This window comes from Saccostrea cucullata, unplaced genomic scaffold (assembly GCF_032062105.1).
Source record: "Saccostrea cucullata isolate Sc308-1 unplaced genomic scaffold, CSIRO_AGI_Scuc_v1 ctg4247, whole genome shotgun sequence".
In the NCBI taxonomy this organism is placed as follows: Eukaryota; Metazoa; Mollusca; class Bivalvia; order Ostreida; family Ostreidae; genus Saccostrea; species Saccostrea cuccullata.
Window position 1 is genome coordinate 16,004 of NW_026930626.1, and position 25,455 is coordinate 41,458.

The 25,455-nt window shown below is 35.1% G+C and overlaps 1 protein-coding gene, 1 long non-coding RNA gene and 1 pseudogene across 3 annotated transcripts; 2 read left to right on the top strand and 1 right to left on the bottom strand.

Moving 5' to 3' along the window:
- Positions 1 to 8,997: 8,997 nt before the first annotated feature.
- LOC134229355 (uncharacterized) lies at positions 8,998 to 15,345 on the top strand. Its single transcript, XM_062711105.1, has 7 exons — positions 8,998 to 9,006; positions 9,547 to 9,676; positions 9,804 to 9,995; positions 12,095 to 12,213; positions 12,317 to 12,375; positions 12,825 to 13,018; positions 15,140 to 15,345. The coding sequence occupies exons 1-7, from the start codon at positions 8,998 to 9,000 to the stop codon at positions 15,343 to 15,345; spliced, it is 909 nt and encodes a 302-aa protein (XP_062567089.1).
- Positions 15,346 to 19,519: 4,174 nt separating this feature from the next.
- LOC134229356 (uncharacterized) lies at positions 19,520 to 22,165 on the bottom strand (annotated as a pseudogene).
- On the top strand, positions 22,166 to 24,319 carry LOC134229354 (uncharacterized). Of its 2 annotated transcripts, XR_009984165.1 has the most exons (4): positions 22,166 to 22,421; positions 22,828 to 22,975; positions 23,560 to 23,706; positions 24,240 to 24,319. It is a non-coding gene; the product is annotated as an uncharacterized LOC134229354 (long non-coding RNA). The 2 variants fall into 2 exon arrangements; XR_009984164.1 differs by lacking the exon at positions 24,240 to 24,319 and having other exon boundaries at positions 23,560 to 23,774.
- Positions 24,320 to 25,455: the final 1,136 nt, after the last annotated feature.

The window sequence follows — 25,455 nt, forward strand, 5'->3', positions numbered from 1 at the left end:
TGTTCATCATCTAAAGCTGAAAATAGTGGAAATTTATGTTAATTACTGAAACATTTCTTTTTTTGATGATCAAATTTTTTACATGTTATTAAAAAATGTTTCATCGTGCTATGTGTGTTGAACACAGCATGTATATATCTGAAGGAATTATTTCACTTCAATTGTGTTAATTAATTAATTATATTTCATGAAAAGTTTAAACTGATAAATAATTCTATAACCCCAATTTTGTTAAAATGATAATTTGCCATTGGTGTAACTTTTTTAACTTGTATACCATTTCTTCACATAATAATCTAATAAAATTTTATGACAGAATGACTTAAATTTATATTTTCCATAACAAATAACTTCATCTTTAATATTCAGTAATTTTCTTAATTTCTGTATAAATGCAAACCATTAGTTCTTTCCATTCGCAAAAAGCTTTTTACTACATTCAAGTTTTGGTAAATTCTATGGGTAAAATACCAACTTTTAATGGCAATAGGTTAAAGTTTCAAAGGATCAAATTTGGTCATTGGATGCTAGAATATAGACGATTTTAAGGTGTATTCTTTCACAGGGTAGATTTTTAAAGCAATCTTCAACTGTTAAATTTTCCTGAGGAATTTTTTAGTATCTATATTACTTGCACCCCACACCTCTGCATTATAAAGAAGTTTATGGTGGAGTCAAATACATGTATACTGGTTTTAATCCCAGGGCATCAATAAAATCATTTTATTTTTATAATTGCTTTTAATATATATTGTCCTGCAAATTGCTACATGAAAGGAGGGGGGCAGTGGACTCCAAGATATTTGTAGCTGGGCACACCTATCATATTATTTTGAAATATTAGTTTTTGTGTAATCCCCAGCCTTATTAAAGAAATTGTCAAAGTTTACCTTTAAATAAATCAAATATTTCTACTTGGTATACCTTTTGATTTAACAATTACCATACATTAAACAATTAACAAAATCATCAATACATGAATCTAAATATGAAGGAAAGTCATTGATAAATATTTTAAATAAGGAGGGGCTCAAATTATCCCCTTGAGCCCCTATAGCTATTTGAAATGGATTGCCCCAATTTTCACACATGCTTGACTATTCTTATATATATTACTAATGATATTATAAAATTTAGATCCAACATTCATGTTAAGTAATTTTAGCTTTAATCCTGTATGTATAACACTGTCAAAAGCTTTATGAAACAACAAAACATGTGACTCCTTAAGTTGTGCTAAACTTTTTAGACATTTTAGAACAAATAGGTGATCCTACATAATTTTGTTTCTTGTGAATTAAATTATGAAATTTATGTAAATTTAATGGTATAAAGGTGGTAATTGTGATACCCCTATAATTTGAAGGATTGTTTGGATCATCAGACTTAAAAATTGGACTTATGTACCCATTACTCCAAACTTGAGGATAAAAACCATAAGTGAAACAGCTATTAAAAAGTTTATGTTCACAATATGACTGCATAAATTTCATTAATAAAAGTATATTATATTTTAAATTTGATTGCATCAACAATTTCTTTATTTGTAATCATATAATTAATTCATAAAGGAATTTGTGCCAAAATTAACCTATCTCTTCCTAGATTAAAAGAGTTTCACACACAGATGAATTGCGAAAATGATTAACCCATGCTTCAGGATCTATGTTTGCTGCAGAATTATCTTTATTATCAACCACATTTATTAATTTCCTTGTTTTGGTTGTTTATTTTGAAGTGCTTCAAATGCAAAATTTTTTTAAAATTTACACTCTCTATAAAGTTTATAGTGATGATTCTTAACAAGTAGTTTGCAAACATGATAAATTTTTCCATGTGGGCTTAAATCTTTTTATTTTTTTGCTTTTTAACATTCTTTCTGATGACTTGTCCTATTTAATGACATGTTAGCAGCAGTTATGTATATCATTGAATTCTTGTTATTCTCAATATCAGTAGATGTAGCTTCTGTAATAAAGGAATCTAAAAAAGACTTGATTTTTTCTTGTATCTTATCTGAACGGAATTGAAATTTAATAGGCATTCCATTTAAAATTTTGGGCAGGGTGCAAGGATTTGGTATTAGTAACATTTGAACTCTCCTGAAACTTTGCTAGAACTTCCCATGATATTTTACAGTGACAATCAGAAAGAGTAGGAATAAAACTAGATACCCTGAAATACAAAATTTGTTTAGCTAAGTTTTCACTTGCAACAAGGTAGTCACGTGCTTGACCATGCGTGTTAAAATATGTGTAATCACCAAAAAAATCCCCAATGCATCTACCATTTATAATTCTCATCTGATTACTAATACAAAACACTCTTTCATTTAAAATGACATCACGGTTACTACGTTTACAAAAAATCATTATCAACCTTGTAAGTTTTATATAGAGGAAGGTACCTTACATCATCATGTACAATAAAATCATCTGATGCAGCAGTGGTGCATTCATTCAAACATTATTTTTAGTTTATGAACATCTTTCTCAATTTATCAATAACATCATAATTTAACTTCCTTTGAATTTGAATATAATTGCACAAAGATAAATGTCCTGTTGAAGATTAAAAAACTGTTTTTCAATTTTTATCCATTGAAAATCTTTCTGGGTGTGGTAACAACTTGATATGTTCCTTAATACAATTTCTACGAAAAATGCCAATTCCCCCATAAAATCTTCCATTTGCAGACATGTCCCTACATACAGGGAAGTATGAAAAACCATCAATAAAAAGATTTGTATTATACCCAACATGTGTTTCACCTAATATAATGAGATCATAGTTTTTTACCTCCTTCAAAAATAATTCATCATTTAGCTTATTCTCACCTTGTGTAAAAATTCCTCCAACATTCCAGTAACAAATTTTTATGCTGTGTTTGTACATATACTTGTCCATATTGGATTCTTAATTGTATACTACTCAATAAAGAATTATACAAATAAAGAAAATCATCTAAGTTATATAAATTCTAAGATTCTTTAGTTTCAGATGTAAAACAAGTTTTGATTTACAATTTCAAATATTTATCACCATTGTGTTGATGGCCCTTTCTATGTTCAGCGAAAATAGTTTGGACTTTGTTTAAATTTGCGGCTATAACTATTGCCCTGGTATCCATAATTCCAGCCCGGGTTGCCCTTGTAGTAATGGTCCCCGTTATTTGACTTGTAGTAATGGTCCCCGTTATTTGACTTGTAGTAATGGTCCCCGTTATTCGACTGGAAATGCTTTTCCTGGTTGTAGTTGAATCTGTTTTGATATTTATTATATATACGGTGTGAATTGCTCTCTTCATGTTGGACGCAGTATGGATGTTCCCTTTGGAGACAGGTGAAATTTGTCTTTGGGATTCTTTCGTAACTGAATTGTGGGTAGATCCGTGCCACATGTTTTCAAACTCCAGGACACTCCATGTAGTCCCTCTTAATGATTATCCAGAATCTCACAGTTTACCTTGTGCAAGGAGTTGTCTTCTCTTGGAGTGGTTAGAGATATGATGGTGTTGACATCTTTAACTTCTTTTTAATGACCTCAACCACACTCTTCAGTTTTAGCGCATTCTTCGGGAAACATTCCTAACATCGTTTGTTAAAGGGTGGAGGACTAATACATCAGGTATAAAGAAGAATTCATAATAACATCCTTTGTTTCATCGAGAGTATATGCTGTAACTTTTGTAACGTTTACATCAGACGTAAGTTTATCTTCTTTAATGCCATTCACATTGGAAGTACCTATCAATAACGCCATTGGTTTTCCATTCCTCTCGGCATTGGTTTCCAAATCTTTCGCCCTGCTGATTTCAATGTCCTTTTGCTGCTTGTGAACATTCTGGAGAGCTGCATTTTAGGGACAAAATTTCATTGCAGTAGTCGTCAGCTTTTTTTCTGAGTGATCTATTATCATCCTTGAGCTGATCATTTTCTTCATTTTTCATGCTTAACTTTTCTGATAGGTGTTCATTTTCATGCTCCAAATTCTTGAGTTTTCTCCCGTCTCATCCTTGGTATTGTTTCTGCTGCTTATGAACATGCTGGATAGCTGTGATTTTAGGGACAAAATCTCATTGAATTGTTCATCAGTTTTTTTTCTGAGTGATCTATTGTCATCCGTGAGCTGATCATTTTCTTCATTTTTTGTGTTAAGCTTTTCTGACAGGTATTCGTTTTCATGTTTCAAATTCTTGAGTTCTCTTCTCAGTGTCTCATCTGTTGTGTTGTTTTTTGCTTTTTCTGTTTTTAGCTGAGATTCCAATCTTGCGATTTCTACTGTTTGATCCTTCAACTTCAGAGACTTAATTGTATCTAATTCTGTCTGCAAATTATTTACGGATCTGGACGCTTTCTGTAAGGCGTCGGACAAGTTTTTCTCAATTTTTGACATAAGTGTTCCTTGTGTTTCAGTTAACTTGGTCAAAGATTCGATGAAAATAGATTGTAATTTATCGAAATCTTTGTAAGTCACTTGGGGACTACAGGTGTCAGTATTTTCTGGTTGTGACAAATCTTCTATCTGATCTTTCGGTATATGTTCATGTTCAAGAGTTTTTAATAAGGTTTCATGATCAGGGTCCTCTGCTTCTTCGTTTGATATCTCAGATTTTTCATAATGACAAATGGCATTCACAAGGGATAAAAGGATTGGGAAATCATTTCTTGCGAAAATGTCGTGATGCAACCCTTGTGCTTGTATCACTCCAGTTGTAATAAATAGGGTGACCTTGTACATAAGTTGTGTGTCCTTCACTAAACCAATACAAATTGCTTTGTTACCTTCAGCCACCCAGTCATTCGGTTCGTCATACCAGTCTACTAGATACGATAAGGCCTCTAACTTCCCATAATGTTCATAATAGAATATTCCCAGAGCTCGTATCCATGCTTCTAATCTCTCCCTAGTGATACGAAATGCTACCATGTGAGCCGCCTGATCATATAACGAGTTGTCGATCTTTTCAATTTCTAGTTTCTTTGCTTTAGGCCCTGATGGGTTTTTGAAGTTATCAGGTAAGCACTCTTGAGGGTATTCCTTGTAAATTACACTCACTGACAAATCCACCTTCGTTAGATCTATTTTGAATGGTAAACTCACTACCTCCGCCATTTTGACTTTGGCGCCATCCCTGTCATCGATATTGTTTATAGATTTGTCACTTTCACCCATTTTCTATACTTCAATGTACTGTTTGTAAATTAATTTGCAGCCTAAAATATCTGTATACCTTTGTGCCAATCTATATTCATACACTTCTATTCCATAGAAAGGGACAACAACGCTGGCTATATTTTCATCAACCGTGCATCCATAACCGGAACCGGATGTAATGAGTTGCATGTGTCAAGATGCATAGTGTAAACCGGCCTTTAGAATTACATCTATTACATAATCGGTCTTCTCGAGGAATATTGGTAAATCTCTGAACACCTGCATTACAGTGGGCTTGCGTCACGTACCCAACTTAAGTACTAGTTTTACCATTATCGTTTTTAGATTGCGCTGCAGTCTGCACGTGCAGTGTGGTGACAGCATGTATATATCCGAAGGAATTATTTCATTTTGTGTTAATTAATTAATTATATTTCATGAAGTTTAAATAGAACGTTCTATCGTTAAAATGATATTGTCCTACAGACCCGGGTGAGGGCTTGTACCGAGACACAGTTAGATCGAAGTTGTAAGGACGTATGACAGCCCGGTAAGCACAAGTTTTGGTATAGATATGGGTAAAATAGTCTATGGTTAGGTTAAAGTTTAAAGGATCAAAGGTCATTGGATGCTACAATAGACGATTTTCAGGGAGGGGGGATTTCCAGACCAGAATTTCCTGAGAAAGAAAAAAAAAAGTTATGGTGGGGTCTGTTTTCTAGGGTGGAGGGCATCCAAAGTCATTTTATTTTTATTTGCTTCAGTATATATTGTCCTGCAAATTGCGGGGGAGGGGGGCAGTTTTAAGGGGGGGCGCACCCGGCGCGCTCCCCCCTAAAATTGTCAAAGTTAGCATAAATCAAATATTTCTACTTGGTAGACCTCATTTTTACCCTACAAAATCTCTAAAAAGGAACGGGGGCTTAGCCCCCTGAGCCCCCAAGGGCTTTGCCCCAGACCCCTTGCCTAATTTTGGCGCCCCCTCTAACTCTAAATCCTGGATCCGCGCCTGGGGGGGACTCCCTATCCAACCCTTGTACCTGTAATGACAAATGATCACGTGACTCCTAAGTTGTAGGAAACTTTTTCCATTTGACTGTACCTACATAATTTTGTTTCTTGTGTTATTATGTTATGTAAATTTAATGGTATAAAGGTTATGAACCCCTGGAGGTCATCCCCACTCCCCTAATGGACTGGCAATGTTCACAATATGACTGCATAAAAGTATATTAATGATAAGATTGCTCGACATTTTATTCATGAATTTGTGTCAATTAACCTATCCTTCTAGAATTTAGGAATGAAAATCATTCAAAGAGAACCACATTTTAAATATTAAACTATTTGTATATTTTACAATGCAACATTTTTTAAAAATGTACAAAGAATTAGTAGTAGTTTGCAAACATGAACAAATAGGGGCTTAAATCTTGATTAACAAACTCGTCTGTAAACCATGGTAAACTGTTAACATATCATTTTCTTGTTATTACATGATATATGTTCTGCATTCATTGAGTTTTCAAAATAAAATTTTTTCTCAAAATAAAATTTTTTCCCTACCTATACTTACCTAAATTATTTTGGTCACGGAACAGGAAACTGAAAAATTCAGGGAGAGGGAACAAATGACATAAAAAACACAATATTGATTTGCGTTAAGAAATATGCATGGGATTTTCTCCATCATAAATCTTCTTCTCAAGAACAGCAAAGGCATTATTTTCCCTCGTTTTTGAGAAAGGGAGGGGACATTAAATCTCATTTGTCTGTCAGTCTGTCCATCTTATTGACAGTATGTGCATCTGTCACAATGCATTTAACCTTGGTCATAGATTTTGAATAATAATAGATAGGGCTTTCATATTTGACATATGCATATTATCACAAAACTTTCTGAATATACTTCGAATTTTTAACCCAAGTGAGATCTTGACCTTAAAGTTTTACCTCACTTTCTAAAAAATAACATTTATTCAAATTGATTATTTTGAAAGAGAAAAGATAGGGCATTCAAATTATACATTGTATATTACACGTGAAAAGATTTGCTAAATATACCATGACTTTTGACTATGTGACCTTGACCTAGAAAGTTAACCTACTTATAAAAAATATTATATTTCCTTATAAACATTTGATTGAAAGGAGATAGGACTTTAATATTTGACATGTACATTACCGGCAACAAAATATTTTCGTGTATGCTATGATTTTCCCCTTTGACCTAATTTTCAAAAATTGACAAATGATAGGGGTGCATATTTGACACACAATCTGCCATAAATTATGGCATCCCATTCACTAAAACAAAGAAAGCAGAGGACCACAATTCTTTGAATGTGGTTGTATAAGGCTCAAGTGAGCTTTTCTGATCACATTTTGTCCATCGTCCGTCTGTCTGTAAACTTTTTACATTTTCGACTTCTTCTCAAGAACCAATAGGCCAATTTTAACCAAACTTGGTACAAAGCATCCTTGGATTAAGAGGAGTTTAAATTGTTAAAGTGAAGGGCCAAGTCTCCTTACAAGGGGAGATAATCAAGAAAAGACAACAATAGGGTGGGGTCATTAAAAAATCTTCTTCTCAAGAACCACTGGGCCAGGAAAACTGAAACTTAAGTGGAAGCATCCTTGGGTAGTATAGATATTAAATTGTTAAAATCATGACCCCCGGGGGTAGGGCGGGGCCACAATAGGGAATCCAAGTTTTACATAGAAATATATAGAACAAATCTTTAAAAATCTTCTTCTCAAGAACCACTGAGCCAGGAAAGCTGAAACTTATGTGGAAGCATCCTTGGGTAGTGTAGACATTAAATTGTTAAAATCATGACCCCATTGGGCAGGGCGGGTCCACAATAGGGAATCCAAGTTTTACATAGAAATATTTAGAACAAATCTTTAAAAATCTTCTTCTCAAGAACCACTGAGCCAGGAAAGCTGAAACTTATGTGGAAGCATCCTTGAATAGTGTAGATCTTAAATTGTTAAAATCATGACCCTCGGGGGTAGGACGGGGCCACAATAGGGAATCCAAGTTTTACATAGAAATATTTAGAACAAATCTTTAAAAATCTTCTTCTCAAGAACCACTGGGCCAGGAAAGCTGAAACTTATGTGGAAGCATCCTTGAAAAGTGTAGATCTTAAATTGTTAAAATCATGACCCCCGGGGGTTGGGCGGGGCCACAATAGGGAATCCAATTTTTACATAGAAATATATAGAATAAATCTTTAAAAATATTCTTCTCAAGAACCACTGAGCCAGGAAAGCTGAAACTTGTGTGGGAGCATCCTGCATAAGGTAGTGTAGATTCTAAAGTATTAAAATCATGAAAGGGAAGGGGGTAGGGGCATGATAGGTATACCAAGAGGGGAAATCTGGTAAAGAAGTGACTCAAGTGAGCGATGTGGCCCATGGGCCTCTTGTTAATAATAAACCAATATCCAGGGTTCTCCATCATTTCAAATATTACTGTGTTGCAGAGTTTCCGCGAAGCACAAAAATTTCGCGGTATTTCGCGATCAAATTTGCAACTGAAACTGATTCATTATAATAGCAAAAGAATACATGCACACACTTTAAAAATAATCGGTAAATCGTTACACAAATGGTATGGTCGTACATATTGATAAAAGTAAAAACACATGTTCTAAAAAGCAGAGGAAATTCTGGTCGAGACAGTCGTAGTACTTTATATTTTTTAGAGTAAATTTGCTTCTAAATCGGACCACCGAATTACACAACAAAGAAACTTCAGAACAGTAAAATACTTTTAAGAGTTCCTTATCTGAACATGTTTAAAATTTTAAGCAGTTCATTTACATTAATGAAATGACTTTGGTACGATTTTATGGTTCACTTACAGTACTAAAATAATCCTAGAGTAGAGACGTGGTTCTTTAGAAAAGACACAGTCATCTAAATATTTTTTTAAAAAAAATTATTCAATCTATTTTAATGCAGCTACCAATTAACCGTTACATGGAAGTGTGAAAACAAATTACATGTATTTGTCTTTGTTCCTTCATGCGTGAAGTCCGGCGAGGGTCTAGGAGATAATTGATTATGCACGGTGAAGCCCTAGCAATTAAGTGCTCCACCGTTTAGAATTGACAGACGGTAGAATTGTTTGATTAAAATCTCACTCAGCATGGTTAGAGAAAATTTATGTTTAGATTTTCAAAATATCACAGATCTTACTGTGTCACCAAATTTTTACTGTGTCGCAAGCATTCAATTTGAATCATTACTGTGTCGGAGAAAATTTTACTGTGTCTGGAGCAACACAGTAAAACAGCTCATGGAGAACCCTGAATATCTACTTTTTCCTAGCCACAGTGCTCAGGTGAGCACTGTGGCCCATGGGCCTCTTGTTTACAGGTAGAGGTACAGATACAGGGCAGTAGGAAGAGAACTGAAGAGGCTAAGATCGATAAAAACCCTGTCAGTAAACGTGAGAACGTGATTGAGGAATGTCTCAACGAACTATTAGAAATGGCAAAGACAATCAGTAAAACTGACTTTCAAAGCTTTATAAAGTAAGTCAGCGGAACAAATTTAAAGTCAAACGTAAATTTTTGTACTTCCTTTTTTTCATTATATTGAATAAGATTAAGAGTTGAAAACTTTTTTTACAGCTGCTGAGCATGGCCTACGTAACTACGTTACTGTATTCCCGATTTTAACACTGCGACAGTTGGCTGAAAAGACGCCACTGACTGTAGACGAGATGACGGCAAGTATCGATGGTTTGCCGAAAGCAAAAGTCAACAAATATGGAGCTGAGAGATTTCTTGAAATCACTAAGAATTATAATCTAATTCTCTCGAGTAAGTTAATTATGCTAATCTGCATATTCCAAGTCGTGAGATAGATTTCAAATTGTGTATTAAATATGGAGGGTTTTGAATTGAAATTGAATGTGCTTTTTTGTAAAACTTTAAAATATTTCCAAAAGAAAGACAGCATTGTAATTAAATTGTTTTATTGATGTTTCCTTCATATTTAGTTTGACTGAACTTCTTTTAATGATCTCCATTAATCTTACTTGGCTTGCTTTATATCCCTTTTATAACTTGATTGATCTCCCTTTATATTTGATTTCTTCTTGTATGATGTTATTGATCTCCCTTTGTACTCTTTGATTGATCTCCAGACCTGCTTACCCTTCCGCTTTTGTCGTAATTCTTCCGCTTTTTTCCACAAAATTACGCTATTACGCCACTTATATTAATTTTACGCTTTTGATAATTTGGTTTAAAATTCATAATGAACATCTTAATTTAGTCTAAAAGTACGACCTGCTGAAATGAAATGAGAAGTTCTTATAAAAGTAATTAATAGAGGACCGATACAGTAAAACTCGTTTAGTATGAACACGGATATAACGAATTCACGGATACAGCGAAGTTTTTCTGGATCCCCGGCAAAATTCATAACAAATCTTTGTGAAATTTTACTGTTATAACAAACTCTGATATAATGAATTTACGGATATAGCGAACTCATTATGAGTCCTGATGAGGTTAAATATAATGAAATTTACATCTTTTATAATGAACTTTCAAAGATCTTAAAATTTGCTAAATTTATTTGACTTTATTTTCTTGTAGCATTTGTATATAAAATTCAATTCATAATTAAACCTTAGTTATCGACGGTATGTTTTGTAATATTTGCTTCACTAACATATTTAGTAGTAATACTTGAAGAAAAACATTCATATTGCGATCTCACTATGATTGTTTATACGAATTCATTATACGGATATAACGAATTACGGATATAGCGAATTAAATTCACAGGTCCCCAGGACTTCGCTATAACCGATTTTTACTGTATACCTAGTAGTTACATGTAAACTGGTTACCGAACATTCGAACGAAGACGAGAAGGCACTACTTACGTTAACTATTAAATGATATTGCAATAAGTACTGCCATTTCTTCGCTCAATTTTGTTTATTTTAACATTGCGTAATACAAGATAGAGATTGATTGAATGATTGTTTACTGTTTAACGTCCCTCTCCAGAATATTTCACTGATATGGAGACGTCACCATTGCCGGTGAAGGGCTGCAAATTTAGGCCTATGCTCGGCACTTACAGCCTTTTACACCTGCTGTGACAGGGGGCCTTGGTTTATATGGTTTCATCCGAAGGACTGCCCCATTTAGTCACCTTTTACAACAAGCAAGGGGGTACTGAGGACCTATTCTAACAAGATAGAGAAATGTGAGTGTTAAAAAGATAAAATACAATGTTATAATGTACAATCAGTGTAAACCTGCAAACGCAGGCCTTCAATTCAGTCATTTGATACAAATTGACCAAATGATTCATTAAAGGTGTACGGTCGAATTGAGTTTGATATAGGATATTGGTACTTTACAACACTTTTTTGCCAACATATGACTCGAAAAAGAAAAGTTTATGCCAGCTTTGTTTAGTAATGTACAATTTCGGTTATTTTGAGAGAAGTATTATAGTAAACAACAAAATAGGAAAACATGATTAATTACGCTTTTACCTCTGAAGTTCCACCAAAATTGTACTGAAATTACACCCTTGCAAAGAAAAGGGTAGGCAGGTCTGGATCTCCCTTGTATATTTGAACTCCCTTTTTACATTTGATTGATCTCCCTGTATACTCTGTGATTGATCTCCCTTTGTACATTAGATTGATCTCTCTGTATATTAGATTGATCTCCAATTGTACATTTGATTGATCTCCCTTTATACTCTATGATGATCTCCCTTTTTAGATTAAATTGATCTCTCTTTGTACATTAGATTGATCTCCCTTTATACTCTATGATTGCTCTCCCTTTGTTCCTTATAATTGATCTCCATTTGTGTATTAGAATGATCTCCCTTTGTATTATTAGATTGATCTCCCTTTGTATATTAGATTGATCTCCCTTTGTAGATTTACAACAAGAGGAGGAGGAGGTGGAATCAGATAATCCGGAGTGGGAGTCTCCCTACTTTGTTGACGAGTCAGCTGGTTCATCTAACACAGGCAGAAAGAGGGGGGCCTACAAAAAGGTACATCTACATCACTGATTAGTTACATTTATTTACATAATGAATAATGTAGATTTTTATGTGCATATAATTCATTTAATTAATTAATCTATTTAAATGGTAGAGAGGTTTTGGAAGAAAGAAGAGGGGAGCTAGAAGCCAGTCAGGTTCAGGGAATTCTGGGTAAGAGACAAAAACCACGAAGGGGGGAGACAAGGGGTAGGGTCTGATAGATTGTAATCTGTACTGAAGATTAGGACAGGGTATGAAATCAATATGGTTTATCAATAAGTTGAATTTTTTTTTCTTTGAGATGAATATATGCCATCCTCTTCATGTATGTGTTGGATTCAGAATGTCTTATGAAGTTTTTAGAAATGGTTCTTTTCCAATGCATGCAACAATATTTCTGCATCATGTGTTTTAATTATCCATATCTGTAATTATGATACTAGAAGGAAGTACAGTGGAGTATCCATCTTGCATTGATCTGTACTTTGAATCTACTGTCAAATGTCACCAAATAAAGTCTCATAAAACTTAAATTCTGGATATCATAGTCTAATATAGATTTCAAAATGAACAGTTATTATTGTATTTAATTTTTTTTCACAATGAATTGACTTTTTCAGGGGATTTTCTGACAAAGGGAGCAAATTTTCAGCATGCAGATTCTCCAAAGGATCATCCAAGAACTTGAAGAAGGTCCCAAGTGCTGGAAAAAACCAGAGGGGTGGATCTAGCAGTTCTAGAGGTGGCGCCAATAATTCAAGGGATGGATTAGGATTTATGCCAGTCCCACAACCTAAGCAATCATTTCTGGGTGGTGGGGCTGGCACTTACTTTTAAATATGAATGAAATAAACATTTATTTCTGAAAAACAGTTCTTTGATAGGTTTATATTTAACCAAATACTTTGATATTGATGTGAGTTTGATTTCCCACAAAAGAATTAAATATAAAGCTGTAGAGAGGTGACGCTCTGTAATACTTTTAAATTAAAAACTCAGCATTATTATTGCACAAGTAACAAGAATGTTATGTACCAGTAAGATAACACGTATATAAACCTTGCTTGTACAGTCTACACTGAATTCCCATTTTCACCATTTCTATGATAGATTATGAAATTTGAAATTGCAAATGTATGAAAGTCTAAGCAAGTGAAAATAACAATGATGGAAATGTACAGGAACAAAACATCATGTTACTTTTGTTTTCTAGATTAAGTGATCAATTCTGCAACATGCTTGAGCTACATGAAAGAGTAGTAACTTCCACACATTTACCAAAAAAAGTCTCCAAATGGTTAATTATGAGAAAAGTTCAGAGTCTAGTTTATGGATATCAGAATATTTATTTTCCTAAGTCGATTATTTGATTTAATTAAGGAATAACTGTCTTATTTTTCGAATTCATGAAGTGGTCAATCGATTGGCTTGCGTGATAATTTGCATAAACGCCGAAGGCGTTTATGCATAAAATTATCACACAAGCCAATCAATTGATCATCTTCATGAAATTGAAAAATCTGACAGTTATTCCTTATATTTACATGCTTTGATTCCGCCATTATCCACGTTCTCTAAGCCCTGCTTCTGTCTAGCTGTTTGTCCCACCCTGCACATGGTTTTTTTGGAACCGCGCCAAAACATTGATGGGGAAATAAAGTACATATACATTTGGTAATTTTATCTCAGACAAAGACATTGGAAATGTAAATATTGCATTATAGGAACGACAGTTGAATATTTTGGAACATTTTCTGAAACTAATTTTTTTCAAACTTCACTTGACATAATTTTATAACTCAAAATCCCCCCTACCTCAGTATCAAATTGTCAAAATTTGTCACAGGTATGGTCTGTTCCTTTGATTTGACCGATTTTAAATTAACATTTAAGATAAAATTAGTTTATCGTATTAGATCAAGTCCAATTAATACTTTTACAAACAAGACTTGTTATAAATTTGGTGGGTAAAACAAAAGCAACACAGAGAGTGGCTGAGGAATAATTCAGTGTACATGGGGAAGCACTTACAATTTCGGTTTTTGTACTTCCTTTACATACATTTTAGCTCACCTGAGCTGAAAGCTCAAGTAAGCTTTTCTGTTTATCTGATGGCTGCCATCCGTCCATTGATATATATAGGAAATCTTTAAAAATCTTAAGAACCACCGGGCCAGAAAAGTTGAAACTTATATGGAAGCATACTGGGGTAGTGTAAATTGTTTAAATCATGCCCCCTTGGATAGGATGGGACCACAATAGGTAATACGAGGGAGAAAGTCTGGTGAAGAACACCAGGAACAAAATTACTCAGATGAGCGTTGTGGCCAGCCCATGAGCCTTTTGTCTAATTATAATAATATTCCGCCGTTGTTTCATTATTTGATTGATTGATTGATTGTATACTGTTTAACGTCCCTCTCCAGAATATTTCACTGATATGGAGACGTCACCATTGCCGGTGAAGGGCTGCAAATTTAGGCCTATGCTCGGCACTCAGGGCCTTTGAGCAGGGAGGGATCTTTATTGTGCCACACCTGCTGTGACACGGGGCCTCAGTTTATACGGTCTCATCCGAAGGACCGCCCCATTTAGTCGCCTTTTACGACAAGCAAGGGGTACTGAGGACCTATTCCAACCCGGATCCCCTTGGGGCTTCATTATTTGACAGTTTGTCCATTTGACTGATAGTTGAATATTTAACTGTTCGTTGACACCAATTAAAACATCAAATATTTCATACCATGACGTCAAAAGACTGAGGAGGATTATAGAGAGTAAGTAGGGGGGATCTATGGATAGATATTTTTTATACATGTATGAGGGTCACTACATAAACTGTACATATTGGAAACGTGTTTAATTTTCTTCAAAATCAAACAGTCACAGTTGGATTTTAGTTTTATTTAGTGAGGTGTGTTTTGTTTATTCACAGTGGATCAGGCAGCCACATTTGATTCCAAAAGAGTTCATATACACAACCTCTTCAGAATGGTACAGTACTGTGAGAACGTGGCCGACTGTCGACAATCACAGCTGCTTTTAAATTACTTGTCTTTGGAGAACGAGACTTTGATAGAGAGAAGTGTGGAAATTTCCGTGGAGCTATGTGTGACAACTGTGTGTCTTCATAATAAATGAATTAATGATTGAATTTTAATTGGAAAGATTAGGAATCAAAAGAAACATTGTGCATGTACAGGTACATTTATGTACAATTTATTGTACATGTATTACAGATTGAATAACATGTAACAAAATGTTAACAAAATTTTTTTTTTACATTTGTATTTAATGATTTTATGAATTGTTTTGGTATTAATTATAATGTAGAATTCTTATATTTTAAGGAGTCCTTCCAACTCCGTGATGTCACAGACGATGTCAAGGAGATTGTGAATTGTGTGAAGGATCTGACCGTTAATGGAAGACGAGGAAACGACTACACCCTTATCTACTTTGTGGATATATTTAGAGGTAAAAAAAACTGGGGGGAATTCTTCTCAGAAACCATTTGTAGTCACTGTGGAAATCATTGTAGTGGAACCTCATTAATCTAGATGCTTGTATTATGAGCAAATTGTATGTCTGGATTATGAAATATCTGAATTAATGAGAAATATTGTGTTTTAATAATTTGAATTCTGCTACATATAAATTTTGTATGGAAAGCTAATATAAGCTTCTGGATAAATGATGTTCCTCTGGAATTTTTTTTACTGTATGTGACTTATTTCTAACCAAATTTACATTTCAAGGAGCTAAAACTGGTAAAATTTCTGATGCTGGACATGACAGGATACCCCTTCATGGTCATGGTAAAAATTACAGCAGGGCTGATGCTGAAAGACTGCTAAAAAAATTAGTTATTGACGCCATATTTTACACGTCAGGATCTAAAAATTACTGCGGCAGACACCACGGCATGTTATATCAGACTCGGACCTAAATCAAAAGACGTGATGATGGGAAAACGCAAGGTAGCTAGGACTCCCCAGCAATATATTAGTTATGTATGGAGGAAAATATTCTTAAGTTTACACTTGTAGATGTTTTGAGTTTTATGCCCCCCTTCGAAGAAGGGAGGGCATATTGCTTTGCTGCTGTCTGTTGGTCCACTTAGCTTCTGTTCGTTTTCTTATTAACCGTTGCACATACCGAAATGAAATTTGGTATACAGATTTATCAGATGAATATCAAGGTAAAGTTCTGTTTTGGGTACGATCGCACCAATTTTGACAGAGTTATGCCCCTTGGACTTAGAAAAATTCCAATTATTCGCAGTTTCCGTTCATGTTTTTTTGCAGAGTGTGCATATACTGAAATGAAATTTAGTATGCGGATTTATCACATAAATATCTAGGTCAAGTTCTGTGTTGGATGCAATTGCATCATTTTTGACAGAAGTATGCCCTTTTGGACTTAGAAAAACTCCAATTTGGGGGAAGGGGTATAAGTGTTTTACAAACATCTCTTGTTTAAAGGAAGTTCTACTACATTAATTGGAACTTTTGGTTTAATTTTTGAGAATTCTATCGCCAGTCCTTGATTTACAGCAAGTTTAAGTATCATTGTCTTAGATATTTTGGATATGTCATTTTTGGAACTTGGAAGTCCCAACAGTTCAGTCTTTATGCTTTTTAACCTCATTATCTAAAACCATTGGATATCTCGAGGTTTTTTAGCTCACTTGAGCCAAAGGTTCAAGTGAGCTTTTCTGATCACATTTTGTCCGGCGTCCATCTGTCTGTCTGTCTGTCTGTAAATTTTTCACATTTTCGACTTCTTCTCAAGAACCGCTGGGCCAATTTCAACCAAACTTGCCATAAAGCATACTTGAAAGGGGATTTAAGTTTTTTCAAATAAAGGGCCATGCCCTCATTCAAGGGGAGATAATTGAGAATAAGTGAAAATTTGGTGGTATGTCTTAAAAATCTTCCTCTCAAGAACCACTGTGCCAGAAAAGATGAAACTTATGGGGAAACATCCTCAGGTAGTGTAGATTCGAGTTTGTTCAAATCATGTCCCATGGGGGTTGGGCGGGGCCACAATGGCCGACCAAAGTTTTATATAGAAATATATAGGAAAATTCTTTAAAAATCTTCTCCTCAAGAACAGCAGAGCCATAACTGCTCATATTTATATGGAAGCATCCCCACGTAGTGTAGATTCAAGTTTGTTTAAATCATGACCCCTGGGGGTAGAGGGGGGCCACAATGGCTGACCAAAGTTTTGTATAGAAATATGTAGAAAAATTCTTTAAAAATCTTCTCAAGAACAGCAAAGCCATAATTGCTCATATTTATATGGAAGCATCCCCAGGTGGTGTAGATTCAAGTTTGTTCAAATCATGACCCACGGGGGTAGGGCAGGATCACAATGGGCGACCAAAGTTTTATATAGAAATATCTAGGAAAATTCTTTAAAAATCGTCTTCTTAAGAACAGCAAAGCCATGATTGCGCATATCCCCAGGTAGTGTAGATTCAAGTTTGTTCAAATCATGACCCCCGGGGTAGGGCGGGGCCACAATGGCCGACCAAATTTTTATATTGAAATATATAGGAAAATGACCCCCAGGGGTAGGGCGGGGCCAAACTTTTGGATTTAAACTTTTCAATAGTATTGTAAACTATTTTCTAATTTTTTCCTAACCACAATGCTCAGGTGAGCGATGTGGCCCATGGGCCTCTTGTTTTCAGTGATACCAAGGATTTGTCTGAAAATACAATAGGTAAGTACTGAGGGGACCTAAGATTGTATTGAGTTCTATGGGAAATTAATTGGTACTTTCAGAAATTGTTACTTTCCCAGATATTTATATATTTGAGACCCTGAGGGAGACCCCCATTTTGAAAATTATGTCATGTGACTTTAAAGACAGAAATTGTTACTTTAGCTATTCTACTCCGGAGCCGCATGCCACTAACCAGGAGAGGATAAAAGAGTATTAATAAGCTAAGAATAATGCCAGATATTTATATATTTGAGACCCTGAGGGAGAAATTAGTCTAATTTCAATATAACTTGGCAAAAAGTGAAAAAGTGGGGGGTTGCAGGCTTTGGACAGGGGGAGGGCAAGAAATGGGTATGGGAAGATGAAAGGGTAAATTGGCCAGAAATTCTTTCAAAATGGGAGGGCTTTCAAAAGTACAGTATAACTTGGCACACAAGTAGACTACACTAAGATACATAATTCTGTACGGAGAGGGTGCTAAAAATAGAAATCTGTAAAATTGTTTCAAAATGCTACTCCTCCTAGCTGATTTCTTAATGGCACACAAGTAGAGAAGAGACTATTTATCGGTTTTTGACGATGAAGATTACTAAAAATAGAAATTTCTGTGAAATTGTTTCAAAATGTGTGCAATATAAGTTGCATTCTGGCCGATGAATGGTGGAGGTCTGTAAAATTGTTTCAAAATCTCTCTTACCATAACTTGGCACACAAACTAAGATACATAACTTTGTGCATCGGTTTTTGATTTCGATGAACGGTGTTGCCGTGGTTACCTGATGCACTGATTTCAGTATAACTTGGCACACAAGTAGACTACACTAAGATACATAACTTTGTGCATCGGTTTTTGATTTCGATGAATGGTGTTGCCGTGGCCTGTGAAATTCTAACCAGGACTTGGAGGATAATTTTCCGTTTATCGGTTTTTGAAGACGATGTTGCCCAGGTTACTATAAATAGTGTGAAATTCTTTAAAACCAGTTTTGACCAGTATAAGTTGGCAAACAAGTAGAAACTAAGATACATAATTCTGTATAAATTTCGATGAACGGTGTTGCTGTGGTTACTAAAAATAGAAATTTCTGTGAAATTCTTTCAAAACTACAGTTTTGGTCTGATTTCAGTATAACTTGTTAACCATAATTCTGTGTAGTTATTTTTTACTTTCCCAGTTTTTTGCACACACAGAGAGTGTTTTCTGTATAGTGTATGAGTGGTTCTAAAAATAGAAATTTCTGTGAAATTGTTTCAAAATGCTACTCCTCCTACAGTTTTGGTCTGATTTCAGTATAACTTGGCAAACAATGTAACAGATACATAATTCTGTATATCAGTTACTAAAAATAGAAATTTCTGTAAAATTGTTTTGCATGATTTTTGGATACATACGGTGTTGCTGTGGTTACTAAAAATAGAAATGTCTGTAAAATTGTTTCAAAATGCTACTCCTCCTACAGTTTTGGTCTGATTTCAGTATAACTTGGCACACAAGTAGACTAGACTGAGAACATAAAGAGACTTTATCAACGATCATTATTCTATTTAATGCTGTTTATAAATTAATCAAATCAGCTGCTTAAGTACTTTCTCTTCCTTTGCTATGTTCAACAGCATCTAGGTTTTTTAATTTATCTGCATCTCCAGCATATACTGCATTAGCTTGATTAATCTCAGCTGTACATCTGTCAACAGCATCTAGGGCAAAATTATGCAAAAGTTTGGTTTTTAGGTCACCTGAGTAAACTTAGGTGACCTATTGCTATCACTTTTCGTCCGTCGTCGTTCGTCGTGCGTTATCATTTGAACATTTTCAGCTTCTTCTCTGAAACCAATGAGCCAATTTCAACCAAATTTGGCATATAGCATCTATGGGTGAAGGGGAACAAAAATTATGAATTTCATGGTCCCTGCCCCCCTGGGACCTGGGGGTTGGGTAAAAACCACTAAAACTAGTGCAATCTTTAAAAAATTTCTTCTTTACTCCTGGACATCAAGCAGTCAAACTGTTGGTATGATTGTAATCAGTATTGAGTCCTCTACCAAAATTGTGAAATTCATGGCCCCAGGGTCAGGGGTTCTGGTATTAGGGCGGGGCTCTATTGATTATATAGTAAAAATGCATGAATTCTTTGAAAATCTTCTTCTCTGCTACTGGGTAATAAATAAACTAATTAAGTACAAAGTTATGATGAGCAAGAGTGTCTCTACCAAAATTGTGAATTTTATGGCCCCAGGGTAAGGGATTATGGTGTTAGGGCGGGGCTGTATTGATTATATAGTGAAAATGCATTATTTCTTTGAAAATCTTCTTCTCTGTTCCTGAGTATTAAATAAACAAATTAAGTACATAGTTATGATGAGCGAGAGTGCCTCTACCTAAATTTTGAATTTTGTGGCCCCAGGGTCAGGGGTTCTGGTGTTAGAGCGGGGCTGTATTGATTATATAGTGAAAATGCATTATTTCTTTGAAAATCTTCTTCTCTGTTCCTGAGTATTAAATAAACTAATTAAGTACATAGTTATGTTGAGCAAGAGTGTCTCTACAAAAATTGTGAATTTTTTGGCCCCTAGGTCAGGGATTCTGGTGTAAGGGTAGGGCTCTATTGACTATATAGTGAAGATGCATTAAATCTTTGAAAATCTTCTTCTCTTGTCCTAGGAATTAAGTAAACTAACTATTAAGTACATAGTTCTGATGAGCAAGAGTGCCTCTACCAAAATTGTGAATTTTAAGGCCCCGGGGTCAGGGGTTATGGTGTTAATTAAGGCGGGGCTCACTTGATATTGATTATATAGTAAAAAGGCATTTATTCTTTTAAAGCTTCTTCTCTACTTCTAGGTATTAAATAAACTAATTAAGGACATAGTTATGATGAGTAAGAATGCTTCTACCAAATTGTGAATCTTATGACCCCATGGTTAGGGGTTATGGTGATAGGGGCTGGCATGGCTCTATAATGATTATATAGTGATAACACATTACATCTATGATATTCATGCATTTACTCTACTCCTGGGTAATAAGCACATGAACTATTTATATAGTTATTTTGTGCAAGGGCTCTTCTTCCAGAATTGTGAATTTCATTGCCCTTGGGCCAGGGATACCAAAGAGGGGGGGGGGGCTCTACTTATATTCTGAAAATTAATTGTTTGAAATCTGCTCCTTGGTATTAATCAAACATTTGTGATAAGCAAGTGTGCCTTTTCAAAAATTGTGCAATGTGTAGACCTAGGGTCAGGGGTACATGTGTGATAGGGGCAATCCTGATTATTGCTGAATATTACTGATTAGTTGACATGCATTTTTGTTCCCCTACCCTGATTATGGGTATTAATTAAACAAACTCCACAATTGCTCAATGTATAGTTATGATTAGCAATGGTACCTATTTCAGAATTGTGAATGCCATAGCTTAAAACATGAACCAAAGTCAATCATTTGAAAGTTGTTGCATGATGCTCAGGTGACCTATAAGGCCAATGGGCCTCTTGTTTCTGCTCTAGTTCTCTTTGGCATGACCTCTAAAAGTTTCTGATCTTTTTTAATTGCCTTTCTGATCGACTCGGACAACTGTCAAGTGTCAATATAGTGAACTGGGATATTTTGCAGGAGACCGTCCTTATAAAGGGAATCTGCAGCTCGACCGGCAGAGCTGTCTGGGTCAGTGGTTACCTCCCTTACCTCGAGGCCACCTTTGCAGAGGAGTTCCTCCATCCCCTCCCTAGCCCAAATGAACTCATCCCCAATGGTATGGGACATTGGTAGATTTGCCCCATACACCCCAGGACTACACTGATGGTTAGCATTGCCCTCATCAAGTAAGTGGCCATGTTTTGAGCAAATTTTATTTTTACTAACCATTTTAACTATTTGATGTTTTGATGTAACATTTTCAGCAAATGAGTACACTGTCTGTGTCGCCGGCTGGAAGGGTGTCTCACCCACCCTCCAGTACAGGGTATTATTGTACATGCCATCGCACTGTATGGGGATGGCATGTGGGGAGTCAATTCCCCTTAAGGTGTTGACATCCACCAGCTGGCGACACCGGTTACTCATGTCAGCCTCATTTATATTTTCAATCATGGGCATAATTTTATTTGACATTTTTTGTAGGGAATTACGAGTAGGAGGGGGAGTGTTGGTCGAAAGAAGAATTTTCCTCATCCCATCATTACCTATAGGAGTTTGAGGCCAATTTGTAGACTGTGATTCAGAGTGGCAGTTTTCCTACCCGTGGATTTGGTCTCAACCTCCTCGTATAACTTGTACCGCTGGGAAACAAACAGGCATTTTGTGCAGTGGAGGCCCATTCTACTTGCAAGACCACGCCTATCCTCAGATGCCAAGTCCCACGTGAGGGGTCCATCACAGCCGGGTATCTGTAGCTGGTGCAGTGAGACAACTTCATTCCACATCTCGGCTGTTTTCCCCAAGTGTAGAAGTCTGTGGGAATTTTGGTTAGCCAGCCTAGGTAAAGTCACAATGGTTTATTTGCATGAAACAGTCAACAGGTAGAAGAGCATGAGAGTAGTTATTAGAGTTATTTCCCTTAGACCTACTGACTAGACATACAGAACTTAAATTCAGCATCATGTAATTTTAATTGTTTCAACTTTTACACTAGTCTTATGATTTGTTTGTAAATGTTAAAATGTAGTTCAGCTGCATGTATCACATTTAACTTTGCATGTATTTACATGTATCTACATGTAATTGTGTATAACATGTAATCCCCCTTAGAAACTTAATTTTTTACATTTTTAACTTGATATCTGATATATAAATACTTAATCTGTAAGAATATTTGAAAAATATTGCTTTGTTATCATTGTTTTATACAAAATTTGACTTACTGCACTGAATCCTTTTCAATTAAGCACTGTGGTGGGGTTTCATCTCTCAGCTTCCTTGGCCGAAGAAGACAGTGGCACCTTCCCCGCACAAGCATTTCCTCTTTTTCCGCAGCTGACGGAGTGTCCGAAACCATCTTATTCATCTCCTCGGACAGTCTGCTGTATGGTGCGGGTAAGTTTTCCTCCTCTTTACTTTTCACCCCCTTATTATGTGGCACATTTTGGGGCTTGTAACCATGATTTATAATGACCCTTTTTGAATTTTGGCATTGCTTTAAATTCTCCTTGTTTAGGCTTATAATTCCAAAAACTTGACAAATAGTTAATGCTGTTTAAGGCTACAGTGACTGAAGTCTACTGTGTTATCAAAATGGGGGGGTTTCTCTTGTCTAAATTAATTGTAAACAAAGATGATATAGGGGGCACCTGCTAGTTCTCTTAAAGCTTCATTAGATGGGGGAGGTGAAACTTTTCGAACATACTTAATCAGCAGGGGGGAACAGATTAGAATCTTTTGGTATATAAGAGTCAATAATGATTAACTTTTAATAATCAACAAAGAGTTTGCTAATTTGTCCTTTTGAAATCTTTGTATATTGCCTAATTTGCTAGGTTTTCATGCAATTTTGGACCTATTTTCAAATTCTGGGTAGAATCCACCCTTATGGAAAAATTGACTCAATTTTGACTTAATACCATTTTATTAACATCATAAAACAAAAAAATTTCATTGAACAAACATTTTATTTATTACAGTCACAAATATATCCAAATACGATCACCGGTCAGAAAGACATTCACTCTTTTGAACTGTGGTGGAAGCAGTGAGGTGTCACCTATTGAGATGGACACAGTATCCAATACACTGAAGTCACAGGACTCAAATTTCATACATGTTCACAGGTAGGTGTATAATCTTTGAAATTACCACAATTGACTAATTCTGGGACAGGTAAGTATGTAAGTATAGGAATGAGAGCACCAAATTCCCGAATGTACACATGGCTTTGTTTGTTATGGAACATGTGGAACATTAAACAGAATACTGAATGGGTAGGCGTTATGCCATTGGCTGAAATCACTGGTATTTCATTGTTTTCATTTTAAAGTAAAATTAATGACGTTTGAAATAAATGATGGGATGAGGGAATATTACAACTATAAAAAGAATTACCAGGGAAGATTTTAGGAATGGGGGTTGATTTTTTATGTAGCGTGTTATTTACTGCAGATCTCTATAAGTTGAAAATTACTGCAATTTTTACCTATAAACGCAATGGGACCATATATTTTTTTCAGTATATTTTTTTAGGGCTTAGAACGAAGTTTGAAATGATGCTTAGGATTTTTCTGAAATTGTCATAGTAAAGTACTGAGAGGGTCTAAGATTTGTATAGAGTTCTATGGGAAAATAATTAGTGGTCTTTTCCTTATAGAGAGAGCTGGCTGTCGCCATTGCTAGAGCTGCATATCAAGGAGAGGATTATTTGATTGAATTGACAACTCAGATCTGCATAATTATGCTTCCAGGTATTTTTTTAAACACTTTTAATTAATGTATTTCATTAAGAAAATCTAAATTGTAAACATATTATTTCATAGTCTAAAAGAAATTCATGAATTCATATTTTTATAGGCCCATCTTAAGACGGGACGTATCATGTTATAGGCTTCGTGTCCGTTCGTCCGTCTCTCTGTCCGTCTGTTAGCTTTTCTTGTGTCCAGCTCATAACTTTAATACTATTAGGCCTAGAGTTACCAAACTTTGTCAGCTGATACATCTTGGGTAGAAGTGTGTCGCGCACAAAAAGTAGGTCGCTCTGATCTTTAATTTAAAAGATATAGCCAAATATGGAAAAATCCTTTCCGGCCCATAACTAGAAAACTATTAGACTTAGGTCCATCAAACTTGGCCAGTTTATGCATCTTAGGTAGAAGATGTGTTGCGACCTATTTCAAGGTCACTGTGACCTTTAATTTAAGTGAAATTTTAAAAAAAATGTCTTTTTACTATTCATTTACACATCCCAAAAAATGTAAGAGTATTTCACTATACTTATTAAAAAAGTGTTAAATCAAGAAAATACTTCTTTTTTTCAGCATATACTAATTAACAGCAATCCATGATATAATGTTTGTTAAAGAAATTCAAACTTTCCCATGAGTGTAATTATCAAGCAATACTCAAGAAGAATTCTGAGAACAGAAAATTGCATGTCAAATTAGAGAGAAATTCATGAGTTTAGTGTGAGGACCTATCTGGCAGAGCATCTCTGGTCAAGATGTTATCTATATCCCTTGGGCAGATGGGTCAGCCTGTTGGGTGAGAAATAGCCCTTGTTAGCTAGCATAAGTTTTAAAATGAATTTGATGAAAAGTAATTAAAACTTCTTTGATACAGTGTATTGCATAATAAACTAATTTGACATTATATAATATTATTAATTTAAAAAACTAATTTTATGGGGGTGGAGTGGAATCAACATGTCCATTTGTCCATATGAATTGCATATTTAAACCTGTCTGACATTATATCTCAAAAAAAAAAATCATTGAGTATTTTATAAGTTTTAAAAATATTTTAGGGTAGAAAGTACAGATCCATTCATCTCCACTCAAAGATTAATTAATGAGTGCAATGCAGGAAGGCTA